At 40.8% G+C, this 23,190-nt stretch overlaps 2 protein-coding genes and 1 long non-coding RNA gene across 5 annotated transcripts; 1 reads left to right on the top strand and 2 right to left on the bottom strand.

Moving 5' to 3' along the window:
• Positions 1–120: 120 nt before the first annotated feature.
• Positions 121–9,205, bottom strand: LOC135647259 (uncharacterized). Its single transcript, XM_065165691.1, has 7 exons — positions 9,037–9,205; positions 8,774–8,949; positions 8,604–8,659; positions 7,274–7,388; positions 6,985–7,107; positions 837–1,008; positions 121–466 (listed from the first exon to the last, which is right to left on the bottom strand). Exons 1-7 carry the CDS (start codon positions 9,133–9,135, stop codon positions 281–283), a joined length of 927 nt encoding a protein of 308 aa, XP_065021763.1. The 5' UTR covers positions 9,136–9,205; the 3' UTR covers positions 121–280.
• Positions 9,206–12,122: 2,917 nt separating this feature from the next.
• On the bottom strand, positions 12,123–15,052 carry LOC135647243 (long-chain-alcohol oxidase FAO4A-like). The gene is made up of 3 exons (XM_065165690.1): positions 14,748–15,052; positions 14,213–14,482; positions 12,123–14,045 (listed from the first exon to the last, which is right to left on the bottom strand). Exons 1-3 carry the CDS (start codon positions 14,946–14,948, stop codon positions 12,279–12,281), a joined length of 2,238 nt encoding a protein of 745 aa, XP_065021762.1. The 5' UTR covers positions 14,949–15,052; the 3' UTR covers positions 12,123–12,278.
• A 5,831-nt stretch (positions 15,053–20,883) lies between these two features.
• Positions 20,884–22,572, top strand: LOC135647222 (uncharacterized). Of its 3 annotated transcripts, none has more exons than XR_010499980.1 (3): positions 20,884–21,058; positions 21,132–21,163; positions 21,660–22,572. It is a non-coding gene; the product is annotated as an uncharacterized LOC135647222 (long non-coding RNA). The 3 variants fall into 3 exon arrangements; XR_010499974.1 differs by having other exon boundaries at positions 20,884–21,163; positions 21,660–21,776; positions 22,285–22,572; XR_010499968.1 differs by having other exon boundaries at positions 20,884–21,163.
• Positions 22,573–23,190: the final 618 nt, after the last annotated feature.

Raw genomic sequence — 23,190 nt, 5'->3', positions numbered from 1 at the left:
AGAACAAGATTAGTGACACCGTAAATAATATGGGGGGGATAATGATCAAAACATTAAAGAAAAAGATTTATTGAGCAGAAGAAAGTAGGGCCAAATCCCCTACTAGTTGAGGAATCCATCTTACTATTGAAAACTCATGTTCATTTATTGATTCTGGTCAAATGTCACCACTCAATCCACAGAATTTGTAGGAAGGCATTTTTGTTTCCGATGGTCGTTCAACTGCTGATGAACATTGCTATCGACAGAAATCTGCACACACAATTTCTTTTTCCTGTCATCACGTCAAAAGGTGATGGACCCATTTCTTGAGCACAGATGCAGAACCAAACCATGGTCTTATTGTCCCATCAGAACCAACTGGAGAATGATAAACACCATCCAAGCTTATATTCAGTGCACCTTCAAGATGAGCAGACACTTCCGGAACAACACCATCTCCCCAAACATCTGCTTGCCCGCACACCTGCAAAAATGACGGAAAATGAAAATTGGCAGAAAGAAAGAATGACAACCACCCCAACCTATCAATTGAAATGTAGCAATCTGAAGCTAAGCTTCTTTTCTGCAATGGTTGCCAACTTGATTTACAGAGTGGGGGTTTCTTTTGCTTTTGACCCACCATGCAATCAGAACATGAATGAGCAAGCATATAAATCTGTGAATAGATGCGAGAATTGCTTGATGATTCCTCATTGGTAAAATACCTAGTCATCCAAATTTCAGGTGAAAAGAATTTGAGTTTCCATTGGATGCATGGGTTTAAGTTGGGCTTCAAAGAAACATTTCAATGAAAGGATAACCAATTATCTGCTAATCAAAAGAATGCCGTATACCTGCTTATAACTTTGACCTACGAAGCGAGCATGTAAGCTGGGTGCAGATGAGAGGGACTTGTCATTGCTGTATTTTGCAGGCAACTTGATCTTGTTCAGCTCCTCACCGACAAGCATTGGATCATAAGAAGGGTCGTTCGAATTCCCAAACAAAGGAGCTCCTTGGATATACCTGTGGAAAGTAGAAATCTTTTGCAACAGAAGCTCCTTATATGTTAGAACCAATGCTATTTGCAGCCATGCTAGTATATAATTTTTTCTTTTATCTAATGATTTGTCACACTGTCAAATATTATTGAACAAAATTCTGTCAATTTTCTAATCCTTCTAAAGGAGTTGCACTTCAGGGTGAAGGTAATTACATAAAACTACATCTAGCCCACATCGCATGTGGGACTTCTCTTAGTGATATCACAAGACTCCTCATACCTTATCCAATAAGCCTAATATCTGTTTGAGCAAAGAAGAACCAAGTGATACATAGGTGTATGCCTGAAAATGATATACAAGATGGAATTGATCAATCGTTCAAATAAAATAAATATCATTTTAAATCTATGATCAGGAATTGTCATTTTCCATATATAACACCATGAAAACTACCATACTAGAATTGTCGACAATTTATAGTCCAATATGAACATTTTTAGCAGAATATATGAAACATAAGACCACAGTATTCAAATTAACAATTGCACACCCAAACCTTACTGTCAAGTTGTTAGGACTCTAGCTAAGAGAGTCCTAATTGAGAGGGACATTAATGTAAAATCTACCTAAGCCAGCCCCTATTAAAGAGGTGAAGAGGCCGGCTAGGGTTAGGAGGTTGTTTCTTAGAGAAGAATTAGGAGTTGTAAAGGAATAGGAGTCTTGAGTAGGAGTTCTATTAGGAGTTGGTTAGAAGTAGGAGTTAGGGTTTAGAAGCCCTATAAATAGCCATGTATTCTTTCTCTTTTCATAGGCAATAGATGAATCTTTTCTGCAACCTTTGAGTAGCAAACTTGGAGGGAGGAACCCCTATAGAGTTCCAAGGAGGTCGATCCCCTAAAAAGATCAACCCCAAGTTTAGAATCTGCAAGGGTTCTAACACCTGGTATCAGAGCAGCGTTCCTGGCGTCTCGCTGCCCTTCCACAGCTATCCATCAGCCCTCCACAACCGCCCAAAGCAATCCCCACAATTGCTTAAAAGATCGTCGCCAAATTCCGCTGTCATCTCCACCACCGCAGATCATCCTTTGATCTCTCCGTGAATTGCAACAGGTTCTGATTTCCTACCTTATTGTTGCTGCAATTTAGTTATCCTTATTCGAAAATCCAAAAAAAAATTGTTCCAAAATTGCTGTATAAACTTTTCATCGCAAAGTTTTCATATCTACGACGAAAGATACATTGCAGAATCCCAACCGCATAGCACAATCTGTTTAATCTTGCTACTGTGTTTTTTCTATCCAAATCTCTATGAAATTTTTATGACAGCTTTGACACTTCATAACAGCAGATTTCCCTTTGGTTTTGTCAAAAAATTCTCAATATAAATCATTGATCTTTTACGTCTAAACTGCTATACTTAAAAATCTGCACTATAAAATTCCAACCGCAAAGCACAATTTGTGATCTTGCTACTACGTTTTTTCTGTCCAAATCTCTACGAAATTTTTATGATAGCTTTGACACTTCCTAACAGTGGATTTCCCTTTCGTTTCGTCAAAAATTTTTTAATACAAACCACTAATCTTTTACGTCCAATCTGCTATACTTGAAAATCTGCAGAAAATTTCAACCACATATTGTTGCCTTAACCGATCTATTTGCAATCCTTTTTGAATGAAATTTCTTATACACTTCATAGATTATCTTGACTTCCATCTAATATTGATCTATTGAGGAATTCATCTCTAAAAACGATTTTGTATTGCTCCAAATTTTCGTCACAAACCGCTGAAATTTTTCGACGAAAATTCTGCTATCGCAACTTGCACCAATTTTCTTGCTGTTATACTGCCGAAATTTTTTTGATTAAATTGAACATCCTTATTGTCATATAAACTGAGATTTTGCTATCGATTCCCTCCTCAAATCTCTCAAGTTTTTGGTGGAAATTTCGTCGAGAAACCGCTGTTTCTTCAACGACAATTCTACTCTTACAAGACAGCACATATTTGCAGCAACTTCCACTGATTTCTATCAAACCTTTGCTACCATTTGCCACAGATCCAAAACTTTCATCCACAGCCCTAAAACTCCACCAAACCACACCCTCAAACAACACCCAAAACAGTCACAAAACAAGCCTAAACCGCAGCCTACATCCACCAATCCACCAACCCTTTCGACCATCACTTCTCTCAACCTATACATTACCTTTAACCCGCCAACAAAAGAGAGATTTTAACATCACAGATTTGAAGGCATATACTATGGCATCTGAGGAGATAATCAATGCTAAATTCGAAGCACTCGAGGCCCGAATGGAGAATAAGATTCGGACTCTCTTTACCGAACTCAGTTTGGGTCGACCACCAAGCCCAAAGAAATCACATCAACAAGAGAGCTCAAACCAATCGCACCAAGCCCGAAGAGATAACTTCCAAGAGAGGGGAGGCTCTATGACCGACCCCAACTATCCACGTATGAGGGTGGACTTCCCTAGATGGGAAGAAGGAGACCCAGTTGGTTGGATCTCGTGCGCAGAGCGATACTTTTGGTACCACAAAACCGCGGATGCATCTATGGTGAAAATTACAGCTATACATCTTGAAGGGGATGCCATACAGTGGTTTGACTGGTTTGAACACACTCATGGAGTCCTCTCATGGCGACGATTCAAAGAAGGACTGTTGATCCGCTTTAGACCAACCGATTACGAGAACATTGACGGACAACTAGCAAAGATCCGACAAACCTCCACTATTCAAGAGTACCAAACCAGGTTTGAAAGGTTATCTAATCAAACTCGTGATTGGTCTCAAAAACAGCTATTGGGGACCTTCATTGAGGGCTTGAAGCCGGAGATCCAGGGAGAAGTTAAAGCGCGACAACCGTATACGCTTATGACAGCCATCTCTTTCGCACGATTTCAAGAGGAGCGATTGAACCATGAAGCCCGGAGGACTAGGGTTGCTCCCCAACCAGCAATATCGAAGCCCTCAGCCCCCCCTACTATCAATCGAGTCCCTGCACTAAAAAGTTTGACAAGAGAAGAACTTCGGGAGCGATCTGCAAAGGGGTTATGTTGGCATTGCGACGAGCCGTGGAGCCATGAGCATCGCTGTAGTAAAGGAAGACTTCTTATGATTGAACCAGTAGAAGAAGAGGTCATTGAACATCCAGAAGAAAGCCTTGAACATAAAGAAGAAGATGCAGAAGAAGAGCCACAACCGACCAAAGTTACGGTATATGCACTAGCCGGCTACTCAAACCCGCAAACGATGAAAGTTGGAGGCCTTCTCAAACAACAACCGATTATTGTTCTCATCGACACGGGCAGCACTAATAACTTCATAAACAGTAAGGTTGCTGTCCAGATGGCCTTACATATCGAGAATTGCAGCAGGTTTGACGTTAAGGTCGCCGACGGATGGATTTTGAAGTATGATCGTAGGCGCTCGCGAGTGAAACTAATGCTGTTGGACCAAGAGATAATTGCATATTTTTTCCTTCTCCCTCTTGATGATCATGAGGCTATGCTCAGAATTGAATGGTTGACAACATTAGGTGATGTTTCCTAGAATTTTATGAAACTAATTATGAAATTTTATAGTAAGGGGAAACATGTGATATTGCACGGGAAACGTGGGGGTGACGTAACGACGATTTGCACACAACAAATGGAGAAGGTTTTGCATAAAACATACAACGGCTTTTTGGTACAACTTGAGCAGCAAACTAAGGGAGAGCCAATAGAATTTGAAGATCCAAACCTACTTCCTTTGCTTGCTGAATTTTCAGATATATTTGACGAACCGCACAACCTACCTCTTACCCGTCGGTATGATCATTATATAACGATTCTTCTAGGCAAACCTCCAGCAAATACTCAGCCATATCAGTATCTACATCTCCAGAAGGGTGAAATAGAAAGTATTGTAAAAGAGATGCTCGAAACAGGAGTTATTCGGCCAAGTTGTAGCCTCTACTCTTCACCGGTGCTACTTGTACGCAAGAAGGACGGAACATAGCGAATATGCGTTGATTATTGAGCTCTCAATGATATAACCATCAAGAATAAATACCCTATTCCAGTAGTAGATGAATTGCTAGATGAAAGGGAGCACAAATCTTCACAAAGTTGGACCTTCGATCCGGGTATCATCAAATACGAGTGTGCGAAGAAGACATACCGAAAACTGCCTTTCGAACACACAACGACCACTACGAATTTTTACTTTCTTCAACAAAATGTGAAATATCTTGGGCATATCATATTAGAGGAAGGTGTGACGGTGGACCCCTCCAAAATAAAAACAATGCAGAACTGGTCAACCCCGAGGAACATAAAATTGCTACGTGGCTTTCTCGGTTTAACAGGTTACAACCGCAAGTTCATGAAAAACTATGGAAAGATTAGTGCACCACTCACTTCTGTACTGAAAAATGATACCTTCCAATGATCGGACAAAGCCTCCATTGCCTTCGACAAACTTAAGGCAGCCATGACGACGATGCCGATGCTAGCGCTACCAGATTTCAACCGATCCTTCATCATTGAGGCCGATGCATCTGGAGTCGAAATTGGAGACGTTTTCATGCAAGATGGTCGACCACTCACATACACTAGCAAGGCATTGTCTCCCTCCCATCAAAACATGTCAACATATGATAAGGAGATGCTCGCCATTGTACACGCAGCAACGAGGTGGAGATCGTACTTAATCGGGCGATGCTTTTAAATCAAGACCGACCATAAAAGCCTAAAATATTTCTTGGAGCAGAAGATATCTTCCCCCGAGCAGCAAAAATGGGTAACAAAGCTACTCAGATATGATAATGAAATAACTTACAAAAAGGGGAAAGAGAATGTTGTTGCAGATGCGCTTTCACGGCTACCTATGCAAGCTGAATTTTTGGCCATTTCACTTTTGACTAGTGATGTCCTTAAGGATATTAAGAGGGAATGGTAGGAAGATCCGGAGACCAGTAAGATCACAAAAAAATTGGAGGAAGCACCAAGCTCTATGGCTCATTACAATTGGGACTCAAAAGAATTACGCTATAAGGGACGCATTGTGCTTGTGACAAATTCTACTTGCATCTTCACGAGCAGATTTTGGACAAAGTTATTCCATATGTAGGGTACTAAATTGAAAAGGAGTACGGCATATCACCCACAAACCGACAGCCAGACGAAAGTTGTAAATATGTGCTTGGAGACAGCCCAAAGCCACTCACCAAATATGACTACCCAAGGAGAACTCCAAACCCAGTCAAGTTTCATTATTGATCGACGGATCGTGACTTAACGACGACGACCCACTACTAAAGTGCTAATACAGTGGGCGAACCTACCAACAGAAGATGCCACTTGGGAGAACTATGACGACTTAAATATCAAATTCCTAGAATTCATGAATCTTTAGCCTCGAGGACAAAGTTGATTTGAAGAGGGCGGGTCTGTTAGGACTCTAGCTAGGAGAGTCCTAATTGAGAGGGACATTCATGTAAAACCTACCTAAACCGACCCCTATTAAGGAGGTGAAGAGGCCAGCTAGGGTTAGGAGGTTGTTTCTTAAAGAAGAATTAGGAGTTATAAAGGAATAGGAGTCTTGAGTAGGAGTCCTATTATGAGTTGGTTAGAAGTACGAGTCTTGAGTAGGAGTCTTATTAGGAGTTAGGGTTTAGAAGCTCTATAAATAGCCATATATTTCTCCTCTTTTCATAGGTAATAGATGAATCTTTTTTACAGCCTTTGAGCAGCAAACTTGGAGGGAGAAACTCCTATAGAGTTCCAAGGAGGCCGATCCCCTAACGAGATCAACCCTAAGTTTAGAATCTACAAAAGTTCTAACACAAGTTCTAAAAAAATGCACATCTCATTGCATAATTTATTAGATTATCTTGAAGGTTGTATTAGTGGTGAACTCGTATCACTCATGAAGAGAACATGATATATTTCAGATGCACCAAATTTATGCAATAATGATGGACATACCTTCCAGCGATACATATGTATTTCAATTCTGGTGTATAAACAGCTGGTGCACAATTTTTCTCAATATAATCCAGTAAGCCTCTAGTTTGATCAATTACTCCTGGCAAACCCTTTGGTGGTGGCCTGGAAAAAATTATCACTTACGGATTAAAGCCCAAGTATCACATTGCATTGATAAAACAAAAAAAGGAAGACAAACTAGAATCACATTGTATCGAGAAAATAGTTTCCACAACTATAAAATTTATCATTTGAGTGAATTAGTGAAATAACCACAAAGAGGTCATACAAGTGAGGGGATCCAAGAGTTAGCAGTAAAGAGATTCTTGACATCCCAAATTCTTCCATGTATACACGTGCAAGCCATCCTCCTGCCGAGTGACCTACAAGCGATATGCTCCCACCTAAATAATGTTAAAAAACAAAGTTTTACTTCTCATCGTCCCAAACCAAACCACAGAATGCCAAATGACAATGTCAAGCTTATCAACAACAATATGCAAGTTGGAATTAACATTCAACATAAGAAATTTGTAAAGAGAAACAGATAGATTTTCCCTTGCATGCCACAAGATCAACCAAGAAGTTCAGGAAAAACAACTATACAGATGCATTGTATGAAACTTGTCAGCAAAAAATTTTCACACTGTAAATGGGTTGAGAAGTTCTTTGACCTCAAAACCAGAGTAGTGACAGATTTAAATACTATGTGAAAGAGAGGTCTAGATTTTGTAGTGTTCCATGAAAATCCCAACTTTGATACTCGAGCTTAACTCTAATCACTTGGACACAAATAAGAACAAAAGCAAATTGTATAAAAAACCATGAAACGGGCGGTATGTACCGGTCTAAGCATCAATCCATATGCAGATCGCTCCGGTTTAGGCGGTTCAATCCGCTCATATAAACAGGAAACTTTCCTAACCCTAATCGCTTCTCACGCACATTGCACACCGCAACCTATGCTTCTCAATGTGACCTCCGCTTCCCATGAATGCTAGGACCTCGTCACACACCATCACCATGCACCACCTTTGCCCTAATCACTTCTTATGTGTACCCCTCTTCTCCTCTTCCTCTTCATCATATTTCTGCTTCTCTCTCATGTTCCTCCACCATCTCCTCTTCTTTCTTCCTCCTCTTCCTCCACCGTGCCACTTCTCACAAGTACACCTCTTCTCCTCCTTCCTCTTCCTCCCAATTCCTACTCCTCTTCCTCCACTATCTCCTCTTCTTCCTTCCTTCCTCCTTCCTCCTCTTCTTCCACCGCCCCTTCCTCTTTTACTCTGGTTTCTCCTCTCCAAAACACCTGAACCGACTGGTACATACCGCTCCAGCCAGATCATTGAAACTGGTACGATACCCAAAACCTCGAGCTCAATTCATCCTGAAATCAAACAAATTTACCAAAATATTAGGAGAACCAACTCTCCATCCAGATTCTGTGAAGCTTGCCAACAGAATCTTACACTATTTCACACATTAAATCCTCATTGAAAGACAGAAAGATTTGCGTCTGTTAGGAAAGAACAGGTTAGCCTACAACGCACAGAACACTATCAACCAGCTTCAATTCAATCAAATTTCAGTTGAAATTTCACAATGTCTGATGAGATTACCATCTTCCAAATGCAGCTTAGCCTCTGCAACAGCCTCGGCGACTCTTTCAAGATACCTGACAACGACAAGCTAATTAGTGCGCCGAGACGGCAAGAAAGAAGCCGAGAGTTCCGACTGCCACTCCGCCGTTGCAGTAAACAGAGTCAAGGCCGCGAGAACGGTACAGTACCAATCGATTAGGGGCCGAGGGCGGAGACTGCCCCTCCAGAAGCCGGGGCTGAGCAGTGCGGCGGCATGGCGAAGCCAGTCGACGCGCGAGACCCTGGCGACCACGGAGGGGATGCCGTACCCTTCTCTCAGCGTCATGGCCATATCCTTGTAGTCCCCGGTGTTGTTCCCCAGCCCCTGAAGACCACGAAACAGGTCAATAAGGGATCGCATATTACCTCATCAGGTGGCCCAAGTTCAACACAAGCACGGAGAGGGCTCAACCGGAAGAATGACGACGGGGCGGAGGGCAACGGTGGAGGAGGCGGCGGAGGTGGCCGGAATGGTGCGAAGGGAAGGAGGAGGCGTTGGGAGGAGAGACATGGCTGCTTCGTCTCAGAGTGCGAGTGAGAGGCCGAGGAAGGTAAAGCGGTGACGCCACCTTCCGCTTGAGAGTGATATGCGTCCTGCCTCAAAAGGAAACATTTTGGATGGACTCTTTTTTTTTGTGTGTGTGTCTATTTTAAATTATATAATTTTTAATGCATGATTTTTGAAACAAATAATTATTTTACCAGTAATTTATAATATAATTTGCAAGCTCCAATTGGTTTTCAAGTGAATTCAAATGGGTGAATAATATGGATATGGATAATATTACCAATTTATAATGTAACATTTTGTAAGCTCCATCTACGGTATGGATATACATGTAATATTTTCTGAATTATTATTTTAAATTAATATCTTATTATTTATTATGTTGCAGTTATGTTGGGGATAAATATTTATCATATCACCATCAATTTAGATCAATCATCAAAGATAGAAATATCTGAATGTATTGAAGGTATACTTTGAAGATTAAATTTATTATTTTGATATCGAAAGATCATACTATTCTGTAATATACTGAAGTCAAAGATAAAATTTATTATTTTAATATTGAAATATCATACTTACTCCAAGGTCTTGAAGTCATTCGATTAGAGAAAACGAACACATGATGATTTTAGAGGCTTAGTCTTTTTTTTTTTTCTTTTACCGTTCTACTAAAAGAGAAAAATAAAAAAAATATGAAATAACTAATCTAATTAATTATTCAATGAGAATTGTTAGATTCATCTAAAGAATTTGGCAGCATTGTTCCATCCAATAGGAATTTGAAGAATCTCAAATTGAAAGTGAAGGTCCCATTCTCAAAATCAATCCCTTGGAGCTATGACCTTAGAGACACTACAAGGTATTGAAGGAGCTTAAGTAGAATCAAATTCTATAGTGTCCAATTTACTTTATCAAGAAGAACAATGAAGACTTCGTGATATGAAATTCATCCTATCAAGAAACACAAGGATCATGGATAAATTTTGAATATTATATTTTACTAAGTCAATACTCTTATGCATATAGAGTGGATAATCGTGTAGTCTAATTTATTTACTAATATTATTGGACTCAACCAAGATATGGAGTGATAAATTATGCATCAAATATAATGATCCAATTCAATCATCTCACACCCGCTAACATGAGATGATAGGAGAGACAACAAAAAAAATCATACCCAAACCTATATCTTTGATTATCGAAGTTGTAAAAGAGTAATCTTATCATGAGATTTGTGTTTAGTAGTAGAACTTCGAGATTGTTAGATTTCATCGACATATTTTCCCCTTTAGAAGCATCAGATAGATTTTTTTTTTGGCATACTCTGATTCACCAGCCAAAAACAAGCATGTCCTGTGTGCAAGTGGATTCCATAAAATAAATGATTTCAAGAGTAGAATCAGAATTAGCTAAACCTCACTGCAGATGTTCTTCACAGAATATATTAAAATGGCCCTTTTTTTTAAATTTCTGTCAAGCATTTATAACCATTGTCAGAAAAAAATCATTTGATGAAAAGAAAGTTAACAGAAGAAGATAGTCCAATGCAGCAATAAATAATTTATGTTAAGATATAATTACCATTGTTAACTATTATGTGGAAGTAAAATTTGAATAAGAAGAAGGTATCATCAAATATGAGCTACTCTGAGAAGAAAATGCACTAGTAAATAACATATTCTATTTATTAGTCTGAAATCCAGCATGCTATAAGCAGTATTTATATAATCAAAACTTGCATTGAACACAGAGATGAAACAGAGAAAGAGAGAGAGAGAACCATTGAGTGAGATCAGAAAACAAGAGCTAGATTACTAAACAATAATTGAAGCAGAAACCTAAGATGAATAATAGACTGAATCTGACACAAAAAACATCTGAAGCTTGAAGTCTGTTCAGATCCCACTGGCTTTTAATGTCAGATTTTGATGTGCTTGCACTGCATGCAGCAGCAGCATCCTTCATGGTGCAACATCCTGATGAGCTACAGCTGAACTGGTGACACCATTATGCCTCTTTGATGGGCCAGAAGGCGGCACAATGTCTCCCTGGGGCAAGAAGTTGGCAGAAGCTAATCCTCCCATCTTGAAGGATGCATGGTTGCCTACTTGAGCAGTGATCACAGCCTCCTGGATTTCACAGCTTGCACCATCAAGTGTGGAAGATAAGATGGTTAGTGAGAGGAGGTAAAGGAGGAGGTGATTCAAGGCCATGGCAGTGTATCAGAAGTGATCTGTGCCCTGTCTTCCTACTCCAATTCTCTTCTTACATGCTGATTTCAGGTCAAACTCAAACTGAAGGGTTCTTCAGATCTTTAAAGTGGATGAGAGGGATTGAGACTCAAGGAGTTAGTTTTTTCCTCACAAGTCATCAGAGAAAAGGAGGGAGGGAGAGACGATAAGAATTAATTATATCAAACAGTCCTTTAGCTTCCAGTTAAATGTTGCAGGCAAAGAGACAAGAGCAGTAGAAGAGAACAACCATTTTGTTGGGCATGTATTCATCCTCATAAGACCATTGAATGCTTGTAGTTCTTCTATTTAGAATAGCATGTTAAGTCGAATTATAGTTTCTGAGGAGTTACAATCCACAGTTCATAAGACTTCTGCCAATGTAAGGAAGAGCAATTCCACCAATAATTGGCAGCTTATTTTGTCAATAATCCTGGAACAATGGACTGCAACATCAACATGCAAACTGCTTCTTTCCATGTCTCTTAGCTACTTAATATACATCAGTTACAAAGAAAACCCCTGCATCATACACTGAACAAAGCTGTAGCTTTTCCAGAGCATGCATGCATCCAGTTTTGCTAGTTAAGAAGCCTCCACATATCCAAACTCATCCACACCATGAAGATTTCCAGGCCAAGGTAGCACAGAAGTAAAAGATCACCACCTTGCTTTGACAACTTCAAGTCTGACAACACAACTAGATGCAGTATAATCAAGATGATCTTATAGCATAAACATGTAAATGTTGTGACCTGTACATTCCAACCCAAGCATATTTTAGAACATTCAAATTTATTATGATGGAGTTCATCAAAACACTGACATTGATAGAACAACAATCACACACTATATATAGAGCGGAATGTTGCAAATGCAGCACTAGTAGTTGTGGTGTTACTGCAGAGGCTAATAAGAGCTGTTGTTGCTGCCCTGTAACACTTGCAGTATGGATTGGGCAGTGCAGTAAGCGATGGCCTGCACTGTGACCATGGGGTTCACCCCCAGCGCAGTGGGGAAGACGCTTGTATCCGCCACGTACAGCCCCTCCACCTCCCACGTCTCCCCTCGCGGGCTCACCGCCCCCTCCTTCGGGTCCGCTGCCATCCTGCAGCTCCCCATCTGGTGCGCCGTGCTGATGGGCGTCTTCCCGTCCCTCAGCCCCCTCCTCACCACCTCCGTCACCAGCTCCTCCACCCCTTCTCCTCCTCCTCTTCCTCCCACCTTCACCCTCTCTCCCTTGCCGTGATGCGTCCCCACCTCCTCTGCTCCCGCCGCCGCCAGTATCCTCACCGCAGCCTCCAATGATCGCTTCAGCTTCTCCTCGTCCTCCTCGTCCATGCGGTACACCACCGACTCCGGATAGTCTGCCGTGCCGGACCCTTTGTCTCTGACAAGTGCGAATATGTGAGCAGTGCGCGAGAAGCGCGTCATTCTCTCCCGGAAGTCCGCGGCCGATAGCCATGGGGTCACCGTCGCGAACATGCCGGGGTGCAGAGCTGGTGTCTGCAGCAATGTGCAGTAGGACGACAGCGGGCACATGGAGGTTAGTATCCCGCCCTCGTAGCTTTTCCGGCATTCCTCTGGCCACCTAGTCGACGGGAAGAAACCCCACGCCACCACGGCGGGGTGGATGTGGAGGTGCTTCCCGATGTGCACGTTCTTGAGGCCGCTCCGCTTTAGCAAACTCGGCGTGTTGAGGGCGCCGCTTGCCACCACCGTCACCTTCGACTCGACGGTGAACTCTTCGTTTCCGAACGTGACGACGACTCCGTTGGCGACGCTTCGGCCGAGTCCTCTTCCCTTGCGGTACAAGATTCTCACTGCCTTGCAGCAGGGGAGGATGAACCCGTTCCCGGAGTCTGCCAAGTCCGCGAGCCACGTCTCTTTGGTGCTCTGCTTCTTCCCGTTCTTGCAACCGAGGTGGCACCACCCGCAGTAGTGATCAGGTGGGGCGTTGCATGGCACGTTGGCCACCGGATATCCCAACTTCTCGCACCCTCTTCGCAGGATCATATTGTTGAAGCCTTCTTCTTTGACGTCGGATTGGACTCCCATGCGTTCGCACACGACGTCGAGGGCTTCATCGTAGGCTTTACTGGAGAAGAGCTCGAGGCCGTGCTCGTCGCACCACTCGCGTCTGACATGCCCCGGGGTGCGAATGGAGGCCGACCAGTTGACGGTGGATCCGCCGCCTACGGTGGACCCGGCGAGGAGCAGGGCTCCGACGTCGTCGGTGGCGACGAGGCCGCCACCCTCGTACATGGCGCCCAAGGCCGGTCCTTCGAGAAGGGAGAGGCGGCTGCTGGGATAGTAGTCCCCCTTCTCGATAACAATGACCTTGTAGCCAGCCTTGGCGAGGACGCCAGCGACGACGCTACCGCCAGAGCCGGAGCCGATGACCGCGGCGTCGCAGGACAGGGTGAGAGGGGAGGAAGGGAAGGTGGCAGGGGCGGGGAAGCCAGCTTTGTGTAGCATTCGTGTGATGACATCTCTTGGCTTCTCCATGTGAAGGAGAGCCGAGTGCAGCGGACCGAAGACGTCGTCTTCTTGGTCGACCGGGTCTTTTTCCTTGGGTTGTGGGGTCCCCAAATGTTGACTCTGGTCAACCAAGTCAGGGTCCGGTCCACAGTAGCCCATTGCTTTCCATGCCGGGTTGGTGCGGTCATCGTTGAGCTGCAAGCAATTGGAAAAGAATGCAATTAATCTATTTAGAAACGTGGATGACTGTTAAAACACGGATAATCAAAATTACAATGCTAAGTTTAATCACTGTAAATAAGCTCAATTATCGAAGGAAAAAGTAGCCAAAGATGAGCAAAGGAGCATCACAGAGATGGTACCTGAGTGAAGTAGAGGCGCATGGTAAGATACTTGAGGCACCTGAAGAGCATGGCATAGAGTGGGAATGAGCCCAGCGACCATGAGAGGAGGATCTGCTCGCGCTTCGTCCTCTCCACCTTGGCGAACCTGTGGAAGTAGGGGAACTGCTTCGACAAGCTTCTGGTTCCGCACATGGCGAAGGTGCCGTACCATGTCGACAGCAACCACAGGGCCAAGTAGAGCAGCCCGGCCGCCGGGTGCTTCAGTCCCCCGGAGAGCAGTCCTCCGATCTGCATCACACTTCATCTCATTACCTGTGTGGTGTAAATCCATCGATAGTTTCTGAGAAGTTGTGTGTAAAGATACGAGTCGATATGTTTCATGTGTGATCTGAAAGCAGATGCCTATATATGTATCAGACAACAGCCGACATACGTCTTATTTGCTGTCTTGTAAGTTAAATCTATGAAGTCTCGAACGAGAGTCACAACGAGAACTCGGTCGTGAAGCTGCAAGTATTCTACACACTGTTCGATGCAATGTGGTATATCTTACGTGCTCAGAAGTGCCAACCATGGACGCCGAGGTGCCGTAGAACTCGACGAGCCCTTCGTCCCCGACGGAAGAGACGTCGACTTGAGGGAGGAGGGTGTCGCAAACAGCCGCCAGTGACTCCTTCAGACGCTCCGGAATCAGGTTTGGATGTGTCAGCTGGCTCACTGTCTTCCATGTCTTCATCTCTTCTGGGTCGGCCATGGCATGCGCTGTCAAGTACCGAGTCGTTCACAAGGGAATGGTGAAGGGAAGAAAGATTACGGAAACAAAAACTGAAGCATGTATGTTGTGATACCTCAACTCTCTCTTTCTCTCTCAGTTTCGGTGAGCACACTTCCCTTGCTTGCGTCTACATATACTAGTGAGTGCCCCGTGAGGACTGAGGTAAATGCACGGCTGACCATAGACCATCTTCTCGGACTGCACCGGTGCACCTGCCACCATAAATGCGATTGTTTTCCAGCACAGAATGGAAGACAAAGAAGCTGTGTCTCTTTAAGGCTCTTGGACAGTTCTTTCGTCTACGCAATTCACATGTATGCCTGAGACAAATACAGGGAACCCATCAACGATGAAACAGGTGATGGATGACCGACACACTGTTCATGAAATCAAGCTGTGCTGTTGCCGGTTCTTTTCACGTCAGGCACCAGCACTGCACAATGAACCTCCATCGAGGTTCTGCCAATGCCATGACTCGTCGAGCCCAGGCAATGGAGAGCCCGTAAGACTGATCTGCCCTTGAAATGTATCTCAGCCCAAACATCAAATGGGCAATGAGTGGCATGTAATTGTAACAACAATAATGCATCGAAAAGACAATAGCAATCAATGTAGCACGTACAGAAAGTACTGCAGCGACAATCACAGTTTCTGATGGATGCAGCGCACCATCACATTAATATTGGAACATGATAGCTAACATTAACAGCTATTATATCCTTGTTGTATACAGCACATTGTGAATCAAACGACCATTCATACGATGTTATTTCATCATTGTTATGGCCAGGCTTTGCATTCTAGCCAACGAAACAAGAACAGCATCTTCCTTGTTCTTCCACCATAAATTGCATCATTGTTATAGCAGTTCTTGCATGTTGGATTATTAGGTAAATTCTAGTAAATGAAACATGGCCCATATTTTCCTACAAAAGGAATCCAGGATCATAATGGGTGCAACTACATTGAATTGTTACTAGTAACATATAAATTCCTGAGAACAGTCATGAGAATATTGAGTCCACCATGAAATAGAAGATTGAAGAAAAGCACAGCACTTCTCATATTAGAAATTTAAGATAGACACTATGAGGGGTATTAACATATCTATGCATTCAAAGTTTGACATTGCATATGCATATATATTCCTCCAAAGATTAAGATCTTTCACATATATCCTCATGTTCACATCCATCCAAAAACTACTCAGGTTAATCATACTTAACTGCAGTAAGCATTAGCTGATGGAGTTCTAAAAATATTTAAATACCTAAAACAATAAGTTTCTAAAGGGTATTAGAATTTCAATCATCATTCAAATGATAATATCCGAGGAAGATTAACCACAATGACATATATAATCTTTTAATGTTTTGTAAGAATATACGTTCTATACTTAATTTAGAGGATAAATAGTAAAGCCACTTATTTTGGAGGGGTATATATAAATATATGTATATATAAAGTCCTTATATCTGTTTCCAATCTTATTAACTGAGTCATCATTTTTTGGCCACAATCAAATGCCTTCAGGCACTTCTTTGTCACACAAACTTGGTGGCCTTAATACCAATTTAGCATTGCCTATCAGCCTATACTCTCTGCAAAGACAACTACCAAACTCATCATGCCAAAAGGCCATTTGCAGTAGTGAACTCTTACAAGGAACTAATGCCATTGGCATTGTTAGGAGAATGATTTATGAACACAAGCACATTAGTGGAAGGTTCTCGCATTCCTAGGTCATGAAACTGCCATTGAGACAAACCCTGGTTCTCACATTCCACTGTCATGAAAGGTTTAGGTTTTAGGGTTAATCTTATAACCTTTTACATCAGCACCATTAATTGCAACAGTGAAGTTGAAGGTGACTGCATATCTGAACTTTAGCAGGTCTTTTTTGTCTGGTTTTCTTCAGCAGCACTGCTGCAATTCAACTGCAACACCAGCTAACATTCAATTCCTTCTCTTTATGAAGCTCATCACTCATCTGCTGTTGCCTCTTCTGCCCTCCACAGCGTGGACTTGTATGGCCATCACCATTGATGTTTAGGTGGGTCAGTGTGCAGCTTTCACTATTAGCAGTTGAAGGCAACAATTAAGTTCTCACTGATGGCAATTGGTGGCAAATATTGATGATGGCACGGCAATTAGGTGTAGGGAATCTCATTCATGCTCATGCCATGTTGGCAGCAAAGCCATAAAGATTGCATGAAATAGATGGCCAAACACTATATGAAACATACCAAAAGAGATGCATGGCATCATGCAAAATTTATGAGCACTCCAAAAGTTGTACTAGGCATTTTGGCCCTAAGAGGATTGATAGTGCAGCAACAGGAGTAGCTTCAGCTCTTCAGCACTGGCAGAGATCATGAGTGACTAAATAGAGAGAGAGAGAGAGAGAAATCCTTGAACAAATGATGGTAGGGAAGAAAAAAGGATTTATAATGGATTCAATTCTCCTTAAAACACTATTTCTTTTCAAGAAAATCAAACAGAACTGAAGAAAACTAAGAGTATTTATTTCTATTGGAAACTAAGAAACACTGTTTCTTTTCAAGTAATATAAAATATTACTTTTGTTTTGTTAATATTCTCGAAATAAGATAGACCATGATGAACAACAAGATGAGAGTTATTGAGAATTTATTATAACTTATTGAACCAGAAACACTTGTTAAACATATGTCAAACATGATAACTGATTTCACACTGTTTTAACCATTCAAGAAAAAAAGTCAAAGGAAGAACAAATAAAAAGTTTAGTACTGTTCTATTTCCATTAACAGATATTGTATCTGGAGAGGAAACTGAAGAACTCAGAGCACTTGCCATGCTGAAAAACTTGATGGATTGAGTCAGTAATATCCTCATGTAAAGTGATGTTACTGACTAAAATGCTGCAATAATTATGTCAAACAGAGTCACCATTTGGTTAGAATATGCTTGTATCGAAGTCAGATTGAGTTTTGTTATCAAGTAACATGTTGCTTGAAGTGAACTAGTGCACAAACTGGATCAAACCAAGCAAATTTGTCATCAAGTTGATCACATGATGGCAGATGTCAGAGGAGCCCCACATGGCCTGGATAGGGGAGAAGCCAAGCTCTCTGTGTTGGATCATGAAAGGCAGAAGCCACAGAAAAGATTGGTCATGAATCTGTCACCTCCTAATATCTTGCCTTCTCTTCACTACCTTGATCTTCAATGTTAGACTTGCTCCAAAAACCATTCATCTTATCATGTCAAATTATACACCACTGTCGATCATCAACAAAATCTTCCCTCACTTGTGAACTTTTCTTTGATATCATGTTAAATTATTGATCGGATCATCACCAAAATGATCATGCCGATATCTTCCAGGTTTTATATGTAAGAAAATCTGTCCAAAGAATCCATTTGCATGGTATACTCGTCACCGACTGTTCTTCTCAGAGTGTCATATTCAAGTAAGAAATTGTTAGCCATTTGTTCTGAATCACATACACTTGTCTGTCCATATAGAAACAAGAATTTAACATAACCAGAATGATACATTGTTTCACCTAAGAACAGTGGGTGTCTGTGCAGCCAAAGCTGCTGCATCTCCCACTCTAATGGGCTTCAATCATTGAACACAGTCGGTGATCACCAGGCAGAAGAACATAACCTTGCTCGCACAATTCTGTCAGATGCTTTTCATCGATTCCAAATCCTCAGCCATGTGACATGCAGGACAATTATTCCTCCTCGAGCTCGGACAGCACAACCATCCTAGTGGAAAATGTCACGACTTACTGCTAGATTCTTGCTCTGCCTCAGAAGAACTGCACAAGTGAGGACAGACTCTCTCTGCTTTTGTGTGTCCAGAGGACCAAGTTGAGACATGGCATGAGCTGCGTTGGATGCACCACTGTGCCTTGTTCCTATCTCAAACAGTGGCAAAGAGGAATCTATTTGGTTTCTCTCACAGGTTCAAACACTCGGAAGAACAGTGACCTCCAGTAGTTCCATCACAACTCCATCATTTCATTTCCTCTTGGTTGAACATGGACTCCATCTGCGGAGGAGGTGTCAAATGAGAGTGCAAAATGATTGGGTAATTGAGTGGTTTCCTCGTTGGAGAAACGACATATGAAGGGTGTCTTGGCGAACCTCTTCATCCAACAACAGTGACGCTTAATTCCGTGAACAGTGTCCTTTCCTGTGCATGTCTCTTGGTGGACAGGCATGCTTGAATGTTGTTGCCCCCATGAACTGAGAGATCATCTTTAATGGAACAGACATAGCCAATCTTTTATGTCATTCGGTACTCGCCATGCCCTCCAATCAACTCGAACTATCACATTAATATCATTTAAAGAAGAAATTTTTATTTCAAAAGTATTTTTATAAATATAAGATTCTCTTACATTACACTTGGATAATTCTTGCAGGTGACACTTGTGCTAATGACTCTTTCGATCAAATGATCCGAACTTAAAAAGAAAATATTTTTTTTTATGATCTAATTTTTTTTTAAGAAATAAGTCGAGTCGGATTGACTCTACCATATCAATGGATGATCAATCCGAAATATTAATAAAGTGTTGATAGGTCTACTATTGAAATGTGGGTTCATCTTCTCAAACCCTTAAATGCTGAAAGATGGATGAAGCATAAAAATGAAATTAATTTCCTTACTAATATGTGTGCATAGGGCATGTGCTCTTCAAATTCCTTAATATAATCATACTCTAGAAAGTACTATTAAGAATACAGAGTTTGGCACTTCCCCCTTGTCTATTTATTGTTGTTGCTATCATGCTTCATGCCTTTATTCTAGACATTGTCTGCATGATATGGATCTGCAAGTCTGCTAAGTGAGTTTGGTGAATCACTTTGATGCTTGAATGATTGCTAGCTATCAGAGCACTTCTCTCCTTGTCTTGGACAGGGTGTAGATTTGTGGGTGAGAAGAATACTAAAGAAGGGAAACACCTTTGACTGTAAACAGTAAAATTGTGGGATGGAATCCCATATTTTTTTATTTATTCTTTGTAATAAAATAAAAAATACAAAAAAAATTTAGTAAAACATTTACAAAAATATTTCATTCATTCTCATAACCAACTTAAATTTAAAATATTGCATTTTTGGTGCACAGGAAATATAATTTATTATTTATATATACTATATTACTTAGTGGAACAGTGTTTGGCCTTATTTTATTTAAAAAATTCTCTAAAATTTTAGTAAATAATCAAAAAGCTCATTTTGCCTAAAAAAATATTTTTTTTTTCTATCATAATGATTACAATGATTCTTATTACTGAACCAATACATTATAACTATATTAAAATAATATCCTTTAATTGATTCAAATTTCAGCCAATTATAATCATCAGTTTTATTATGGGCTTTAGAGTCTCATTAAATGATATATTTGAGAGTTTTGAGTAATTTTGTTTAGGAATAAGGAAGGCTTTGACATATGTATCAGAATAAAACATGATACATCTTTTTTTCTTCTCATTTATCTTAAATTCAAGTCTATATATCTTGAAAAAGATTATAATAAAAAAGTAAATATTTACTTAATTATAATGTTTTAAGTTATTGAATCAAAACAATATAATTTTGTTCAGAGATACTGTAATCAATCCAATTTACCATTGGATCTGAATTTTGGTAAGGAGAGTATTTTTATCATTTTACAAAGGAAGATATATATTTTTAAAATAGAAAGGTGAGATTATTCAGAAAAAACTCATATTTTGCGTCTTTCCGATAATTAAATAAATAATTTTGTTTTCAATCTTCAAGGATGAGCGTCGGATCCCAAACAGTATATAATAAAACCACGTGGCTCAATCAGGTCCATTGATTTCGCACATAAATTGCACACCGTGCGACGGGATGGAGACATTTCTTTTCGCCGCCGCCGGCGATGGCTACGATTCGGCAGTCGATGCCGCCTCCGGTTCGCTTGGTGCAGGTCGGGAACGCCGCGATCCGTCGGCGGACGAGCCGCTTCCCGCCTTGCACCAACTGAATCGGAGGCGGAAAGCGACGACGTTCTCCTTCTTCCGCGGCTCCCGTTCGCGGGATCTCGACGCCGCGAGGTCGGATCGAGTCTCTTCGTTGACGTTAGAATACTCATCGTCTTTTCTTATTCTGATCGATGCGGTTTTGTAGGCTCTGATGATGGTTTCCTCCCCTCTCTTCGGGTAGGTTTCTCCCTAAAACCATGGAAACGTTGAACCTTATGTATAGATTCTGTCGATCCGGTCGAGCTACTAGATTGATGACCATAGGCTTAACTTGACAATACTTATCATTGATTGTCCTCATCAAAGGTCATGAAACTGTTGTCGAAAAGATAATTAATGGTTCTTATTTTCTCTGTCCATCTTGTTCGTTTTGATTTAGGGTTCCCTCTATTTGATCGAATAATTAGGCGCCTTCATTACGCTCCTGTCTTCTTCTTTATTTTCTCTTGGATCATTGCTCCGATCTCAGCCCTCAGCATTCTCCGTATCTTCGCCCCTGATCACATCCTTTCGCATAAAGAACTACTCTCTTCCCTGCTAAATGGCCTTGATTTTGCTTTCGGATTGGATTGTTGGTTCTCCCTTTTATTCTTTTCGAAAAAAGAAAGTGTTTTTTGAGGTAATTTGTCATTTATTCTTTTTTGTTTTCATGGTTGATTCTTGATCTGGTAAGGTATGCCTTCGGAGAATTACTTGTGTAGCTGACGATATTTCAAGCAAAGGCTGAGGGAGAGGGATGACAAGGGTTGTGCCCTGCTTCACATTGGTGCCAGTAAGGGTGACCTGCAAGGTGTTGGTGTTTTTATATCTTCTCTCATTTATTAGCTTTAAATTTCAAGTTGTCAACAAAAAATGCTTATCTGTCTAGAGTTATTGCGTTATTAGACTGGTACTTTGCTGTCTGCCTAAATAATTTAGTCCACTTATTTAGTATGTTAAAGAGTTATTGTGTTATTAGAAGTTTAATTTGCCTTTTTGTGACTTGGAAGAAATGCATGCTCATCTGCACATTAGAGGAAAAGCCTAAGATTCTACTGTAAAATGGAAAAATTAGTTTAGATTGATATAGTTGATAAATGGGATTATAACAGAGTTAATTATCTTTGACACTGGATTATTTTCTTTTGCACAGAAGTATAGGCCATCCACTGAATTCTTAATCCATATTTAATTGTCTAATTGGTTCAAAAAAATTAAACGTGAGCTAGAACAATCTCACCACTGAAGAGTTGAAAATGAAAAAAAAGTTATTTTCTTTGTTCCTTTACCTTCACCTTATTTTGTCATTACTTGATCAGGTTTGGTCGACTTGATGCATCATTGTTCCAAAATTGCTCTCATTGAAGCACCAAGAATCATGCACAATCTGGATGATACATGTGCTCCAGTGTACCAATTTCTATCAGTGTGATATAAAATGTCAACTTTTCCTGCCCTGACACCTGAGAGCCGTAATGTGATGTGTGTGTTTTTATTTTAGTAAATTACATATTTTGGTTTGCGAAAAATTGCAAATTTTACCTCCCTAGTGGGAAGTATGTAGAAATCACTCTGTATGCTTAAGGAATTTGAATTTTAGAGGTTATCTTCCTTTCACAGATTTAGACTTTTGGTTTACATCTTCCATTTAGCCATTCCATAGTATTAGAAGAAGTGTACCCTTGTCAAATGGCAGAAATAACCAATATATTGTTGACATCTTAGACAGTGCAAAAAGTTTTATTCTGTGCATACACTTTTGATATTCATGTTTTATTTATTTATTTTAAGTGTACCGCTTATGCTACTTATGATCAGATTGGTGCACCATCAATAATGTGTTTTAATTAGACTCAGTATGCCCTATTTACTAGAGCTATAATTCAAATTGCCATCATCGAGTATACCCAGTAATGTGTGATGCTCCTTCATATGGCTGCACAATGATGGCACATCAGTGTAACGGTTGTTACTTGAGGGTGGTGCAAATGCTAATGCTAGAACGAAGGGGGCATGTGGCTATAAGTTTTACTTGTTTATGATGATTGCTTCTTGACAAATTTTTTTGTTATGTATTACAATAATCTTTAATGGAATTTGATTTTGATGATCATGTAATTGCTATGTATAGGTTTTGAGGAGGATGTCAAGCCTTAAGTGGAAGAGATTATGATATTAAGTTAAACTTAAAGCATTGTAGGTCAGTGGAGGCTTACAAATAATTA

Source organism: Musa acuminata, chromosome BXJ1-4 (genome assembly GCF_036884655.1).
Source record: "Musa acuminata AAA Group cultivar baxijiao chromosome BXJ1-4, Cavendish_Baxijiao_AAA, whole genome shotgun sequence".
Classification (NCBI taxonomy): domain Eukaryota; kingdom Viridiplantae; phylum Streptophyta; class Magnoliopsida; order Zingiberales; family Musaceae; genus Musa; species Musa acuminata.
This window is presented reverse-complemented; position numbering and strand designations above follow the sequence as displayed.

Bases quoted from the DNA above. Each gene is read 5' to 3' on its own strand.
- LOC135647243 (XM_065165690.1), bottom strand. From the start codon at position 14,948: ATGGCCGACCCAGAAGAGATGAAGACATGGAAGACAGTGAGCCAGCTG. The intron at 14,483-14,747 runs GTAAGATATACC...AGTGTGATGCAG, and splicing joins TGGTTGGCACTTCTGAGCAC to ATCGGAGGACTGCTCTCCGG. The intron at 14,046-14,212 runs GTACCATCTCTG...AATTGCTTGCAG, and splicing joins TGCGCCTCTACTTCACTCAG to CTCAACGATGACCGCACCAA.
- LOC135647259 (XM_065165691.1), bottom strand. From the start codon at position 9,135: ATGTCTCTCCTCCCAACGCCTCCTCCTTCCCTTCGCACCATTCCGGCC. The intron at 8,950-9,036 runs GTTGAGCCCTCT...CGTGGTCTTCAG, and splicing joins GCCCCGTCGTCATTCTTCCG to GGGCTGGGGAACAACACCGG. The intron at 8,660-8,773 runs GTACTGTACCGT...TGTCGTTGTCAG, and splicing joins CCTCGGCCCCTAATCGATTG to GTATCTTGAAAGAGTCGCCG.